This window comes from Malurus melanocephalus, unplaced genomic scaffold, assembly GCF_030028575.1.
Source record: "Malurus melanocephalus ecotype Western Australia unplaced genomic scaffold, MMel_1.1 scaffold_553, whole genome shotgun sequence".
NCBI lineage: Eukaryota > Metazoa > Chordata > Aves > Passeriformes > Maluridae > Malurus > Malurus melanocephalus.
Window position 1 is genome coordinate 105,289 of NW_026623785.1, and position 5,978 is coordinate 111,266.

At 53.3% G+C, this 5,978-nt stretch overlaps 1 protein-coding gene across 2 annotated transcripts in view; it reads left to right on the top strand.

The window, feature by feature from the left end:
- Positions 1 to 5,978, top strand: part of MCM3 (minichromosome maintenance complex component 3) — an 11,718-nt gene that overhangs the window by 913 nt on the left and 4,827 nt on the right. For both annotated transcript variants that reach the window (XM_057382187.1, XM_057382188.1), the window contains exons 2-9: positions 212 to 324; positions 920 to 1,128; positions 1,648 to 1,778; positions 1,982 to 2,220; positions 2,908 to 3,016; positions 3,606 to 3,759; positions 4,818 to 4,949; positions 5,449 to 5,657. In XM_057382187.1, the coding sequence (XP_057238170.1) occupies positions 212 to 324; positions 920 to 1,128; positions 1,648 to 1,778; positions 1,982 to 2,220; positions 2,908 to 3,016; positions 3,606 to 3,759; positions 4,818 to 4,949; positions 5,449 to 5,657 (1,296 nt within the window). The remainder of the gene's footprint in view (positions 1 to 211; positions 325 to 919; positions 1,129 to 1,647; positions 1,779 to 1,981; positions 2,221 to 2,907; positions 3,017 to 3,605; positions 3,760 to 4,817; positions 4,950 to 5,448; positions 5,658 to 5,978) is intronic.

The following is a 5,978-nucleotide window of genomic DNA, read 5'->3' on the forward strand; positions in this document are numbered from 1 at the left end:
CCATTCCCCCAGGGGTTAGGGAGCCCCTGTGTCCCTCCATTCCCCCAGGGGTTAGGGAGCACCTGCTTCCTGTGTTGCCCCTTCCTGCTTAGCCAGTGGGATGAAGGGAGTGAAGCTCTGCAGGAATGGGCTCTTGGACATCGTCTCACACAGGCAAACATGCAAACTGAGTTGGGTTTTTTAGCTGTTTTTCCCCCACTCCCACTTGCAGGAGGACCAAGGGATTTACCAGAGCAAAGTGCGGGATATGATCAGTGACAACCAGTATCGGCTCATCGTCAACATCAACGACCTGAGGCGCAAGAATGAGAAGAGAGCCAGCAGGTGGGTGTGGGGCACCGGGGTCACCTGGGGCACTGGGCCTGAGAGGGGCTTCAAAGGTCCAGCCCTGGTCCTGCAGGTCATTTGTCACAMGAAAGAGCCAAACCTTGTCCTAYGGTGAAAGCCAKGGCYTCATCACYCTCACAGAAACAATTTCTTCYCAATATCCCATCTAAMYCTGTCCTTTGTCARTRTGAAGSCATTCCACCTTTTCCTGTCACTCCAGGCYCTTGCCCAAAGCCCCTTTCYAGCTCTTTTGGAGCCCCTTTAGRSACTGAAAGGGATTGTAAGGTCTTCTCTTCCTCAGGCTGAAYARCCCCARYTGTCTCAGCCTTTTTTAGGATGCYCAGGGATATTTTGAACCAGGCTTGCCAGTCTGCCAGGGTTATGTAAGGCTTTCTAGATAGGATGTTTGGAATTGTTCTCCTCCTGGCTGTTGGTGCTGGGAGATCTCACACAGAGCTGTGATTGGGGACTTTGGATTCGGGGTTTTTTCACCTCCTGCTCCTGCTAAACTTGTGGAGCAAATGGGGATGTGATAAAAGTGTTGAGGAGGAAGGGGATGACCCATTTGCTTTGTCAYCTCCCTGTGCTGCAGGCTCCTGAGCAATGCCTTCGAGGAGCTGATCGCCTTCCAGCGYGCCCTGAAGGATTTCGTCGCCTCCGTCGATGCCACCTACGCCAAGCAGTACGAGGACTTCTACATCGGGCTGGAGGGCAGCTTTGGCTCCAAGCACGTGTCCCCACGGACACTGACAGCCTGTTTCCTCAGCTGCATCGTCTGCGTGGAGGGCATCGTGACAAAGTGTGAGCCTGGGGGACACCCAGCGACTTTGGGAGGGGCCAGGGAGCTAGAGCCTTCCAGGAAACCTGGCATGGAGAGGGACTTGGGACAAGCGCCTGGAGGGACAGGACAGGGGGGAATGGCTTCATGCTGACAGAGAGCAGGATTAGATGGGATATTGGGAAGGAATTGTTCCCTTTGAGGGTGGGAAGGCCCTGGCACAGGGAAGCAGTGGCTGCCCCTGAATCCCTGGAAGTGTCCCAGGCTTGGAGCAACCCAGGATAGTGGAAGGTGTCCTTGCCCGTGGCAGAGGGAGTGGAATGAGATTATCTTTAAACCATCCAATGATTCTGTGTCCTGGCAATCTGAGCCAGGGAACAGGGAGCTCGGCAGAAGGACTTGAGTGTTGGGATGGTCTTTAAAATYGGCAAATCCTGTCCATGTTTTACCCAAGTTATTTTAGTGTTGGAGACCATGCTGGGGCTGTCTGCTGATAGGGATGGGATATCCCAGCCCCTCACTCCTCTCTTTTCCTACCCCAGGCTCTCTGGTGCGTCCAAAAGTCGTCCGGAGCGTCCATTATTGCCCAGCTACCAAGAAGACGATTGAGCGCCGATACACAGACATGACCTCCCTGGATGCTTTCCCATCCACCGCCATCTACCCTACAAAGGTGAGGTGAAGCAGCACCAGGTTGCTCTGGGGGGAATGTCCCAGCTTTGATGTGGAGCTGGTGAACCCCACCTCCAGACCTGCTGAAACAACCCTTCCCATCACTCAGGTGATGCAGCCTTTTCCCTGCTCAGCTGATCCCACCACTCTTCCCTCTGCTCTTGAAAAAYGATGCTCACCTTTTTATTTGGGTTCCTGTTTTAGGATGAAGAGAACAACCCCCTGGAGACAGAGTTTGGCCTCTCTGTCTACAAGGACCACCAGACCATCACCATCCAGGAGATGCCTGAGAAGGCCCCGGCAGGGCAGCTGCCCCGCTCAGTGGAGGTAGTTCTGGACGATGACCTGGTGGACAGGGTGAAGCCCGGGGACCGTATCCAGGTGGTGGGGACGTACCGCTGCCTGCCAGGGAAGAAAGGGGGCTACACCTCAGGCACTTTCAGGTGGGTCTGCTTTGGATTTCAGCCCTCTCATCCTGCTTGGTTGARTGATGTCTCAGGAAGGTGAGATGTGGCCAGATGGCCATCAGAGAGCTGGGTCAAATGGGCTTAAATCACTTGGAAGTGGTTTGCACCTTGATCTTAATCACCAAATATGCTGAGTTGGAAGGGACCCACAAAGATGATGGAGTCCAACTCCTGGCCCTGTGCAGGCACCCCAACAATCCCACCCTGTGTTGTCCAAACACTCCTGGGACTCTGGCAGCCTTGGAGCTGTGACCATTACCATTACCCTACCAACCTTTCGGGGAAGAACCTGTTCCTGATATCCAACCTAAACCTCCCTGGTACAGCTCCTTCTGTTCCCTCAGGTTCTGTCTCTGGTCCCAAAGAGAAGAGATTTGTGTCACTTCTCCACTTTCCTCATGAGGAAGCTGTAGACTCTGATGAGGTCTCTTCTCACAATGCATTGCTGTGGCTTCCAGCTGTGCCCAGAAGGGTTTGGATGCTCTTAAAGATGCTTCACCGTAGCCCAGCACAGCCACATCAAGGGTTCTACAGCTGTTGAAGCTTCCCACCTCTTTCCAGAGCTTCCTAGGGCCAGTGATGGCTCTGTGGAAGTTCCTGCTGTGTTGTTGCTGTGGCTCTGTGGGCTTTGCAGAACTGACCACTGCTGTGTCCCTTCTCCAGGACCATCCTCATTGCCTGCCACGTGAAGCAGATGAGCAAAGACGTCCGGCCACTCTACTCTGCCTCTGACGTGGCCAAGATCAAGAGATTCAGCAAAAGCCGCTCCAAGGTACCCGAGTCTCATGTCCAAGGACGAAGTTTCAGCTTGGCATGTGGCTAAGGAGGTTCTTGTTGGGTTGCAAGTAACTCTTTACCTCTTAGCATGTTGTTGAATTTTCCAACTAATTTTATTCGAATTTTATGTTTGGATTGTGATGAGGTCCTGTTGTTTTTCTTGCTGCTTCTGTACTGCTTGCAGAGCATCCTTYCTGCTGGCAGCTCTGCTGTCTCCTGACCCTGCCAGCAGGTTTCCAGGGAATTTCCTCTTCAGGAGAAATGCCTCTTTTCTAACCCCAGACTGAGATAATGGGGTTCTACCCCAGCCTCTTGTGCTCAGAGCTTTCCTTTGTGAGAGCAGTTGCTCTCACTGCTTCCATAGCTTGTTTGGGTGACAGTGACAAGATGGTCCAGGACTTCAGATAAATCCCAGTGAAAGGAAACTCTGGCCAACAGTCTTCTCCTTTCCAAATAATTTTCATCCACGTGGCTCTGTGATAGGAATAAGCTGGAATTTGGGCTGAAATGGTCTTTTGAAGCATTGTTTGTTCTTGTTTGCTCCAGTCCATGTGAYGGGCCGTGCTCTGCCTCTTCTGCCTTAGGATATCTTTGACCAGCTGGCCAAATCCCTGGCTCCCAGCATCCATGGGCACGAGTACATCAAGAAGGCCATTCTCTGCATGCTGCTGGGAGGGGTGGAGAAGATCCTGGAGAACGGGAGCCGCATCCGAGGAGACATCAACATCTTGCTGATAGGTCTGGGAGGGCTGGGCAGAGGCACCCTGGGTTGGTGGTGTTGGGTGTCAGGTGAAGGATTCTGAATTTAGTTCTGTGGAGTAACTGAAATTAGCCAGGTCATCTGGAGGTTCCTGGTCCAGGGATGTGTGCAGGGCTGAGCCGGTATCACTGGTGGGTCAGGCTGCTTTCAGACTTCTCCAGTTGGTTTTGAACATCTCCAGGGATGGAGATGTGTCCAAGTGTGGAGTCATCAGCACAAGAAAGATGTGGACCTGTTACAGTGAGTCCAGAGAAGACTTTGGACAGCAGTCCAGGACTGGAGCCCCTCTGYTCTGGAGCCAGGCTGAGAGACCTGGGGGTGTCCAGCATTGGGAAGGCTCCAGGGAGACTTCAGAGTTCCTAAAGGGGCTCCAGGAAAGCTGGAGAGGGACTGGAGACAAGGGCCTGGAGTGCCAGAACAAGGGGGAATGGTTTTTCAGTGACAGAGAGCAGGTTTGGATGGGATATTGGGAAGGAATTGTTCCCTGTGAGGGTGGGGAGGCCCTGCACAGGGTGCCCAGAGAAGCTGTGGCTGCCCCTGGATCCCTGGAAATGTCCAAAGCCAGGTTTGATGGGGCTTGGAGCCACCTGGGATAGTGGAAGATGTCCCTGCCCATGGCAGAAGGGATCGAACAAAGTGAACTTTTAAGATCTTTTCCATCCCAAACCATTTCATGATTCTAGGGGATCCCATGACCTCYGTGAGCCATTATCCTAGTGTTTGCCAGTCCCTCAGGGAGACTTTTTTATTTCTTTCTACTATCCACTTTGGATTTCCTATGTTCCAAATTGTCCCCATTGCCTCTTGTCCCATCCCCATCACSTCTCAAATCTCTTAACTCTTCTCTATTTCCTCCCATGGGATCATGGTGAGAAGTTAATCTGCTCACCTTATTTTCTGAACTCTGAGCAAACCCTCTTCTGCCCCTTTCCCCTCCACCTGYCCTGCTCTGAGCACCCCAAACCAGACACGGGATGATGGTGCAGTTGGTATCCAGGTGATCTGAGGTTTCTAAAAGTGCTGTTCTCCATCCCAGGAGACCCCTCCGTGGCCAAATCCCAGCTGCTGCGGTACGTGCTGAGCACAGCCCCCCGGGCCATCGCCACCACCGGCCGCGGCTCCTCCGGCGTCGGCCTCACCGCTGCCGTCACCACGGACCAGGAGACGGGTGAGGAGCATCAGGGTGATGCTAGTTAACCCCTGGGAGGGACTCTGTGACATCCAGGACTCCTGTTTTTGGTGATCTGAGAAGTTTCTTCCAACCTCAATCAAATTTGTGATGTTTGTTCTGCATTGACACTTGCAGGACTTGCTTCATCAAGAAGCTTTATGGTAATGATTAYTCAGGGTCATGGGATCCCACGTTTTGGGATATTTTTTCCACCTCTGTTAAGTGGTCTTCTTTACTCCTCTTCTGCTTGATGTACCCCATGTGAAAGCCAACAGCAGCCTGGATTTTGTCTTTCTCACAGCAAGACATTCCTAACCCTAATCCTAATCYTAAATGTTCCTTCTGCTGTTGAGTTGGGTTGGAGATGTGCACTCCAGAAGGATGCTGCTGCTCCTTGAGGCTCCCCCTCATCCCAGGGGTGATGGGGATGGCAGGGCAGGAGATGTTTAGGGCCAGTGGGTGGTGGTTGACCCTCTTTTCTCCCATCCCATGCCAGGGGAGCGGCGTTTGGAGGCAGGAGCCATGGTGTTGGCCGACCGGGGCGTGGTGTGCATCGACGAGTTTGATAAGATGTCCGACATCGACCGCACGGCCATCCACGAGGTGATGGAGCAGGGACGGGTCACCATCGCCAAGGCTGGCATCCAGGCCCGCCTCAACTCCCGCTGCAGCGTCCTGGCTGCTGCCAACCCCGTCTACGGCCGGGTGAGTGCTGGCGTTACCCTTCCCTGCAGAAGGGAGCTGGTGAATCCCAAAAGATCTCCCAAAAGAGTGACTTGGATCCTTGGCACAGCAAAGACCTCTCTGGTTTGGTGTCTGCTGTGGTCATGGCTCTCCTGGAGCAGAGRGGGGCTCCTGGAGTTCCTCACCTCATTTTGGTTCTGCCTGGGTGTTTGGGGCAGCCCAGTGGACCTTTGTGCTGGTGATGAGCCTCAGCCTTGGTGTCTGATCAGGGATTGCATAAAAATACTGGTTTTCCTTGGAAATAAGAGCTTGACCTGCCTGGCAGGATGGGGAAAAGTGGCT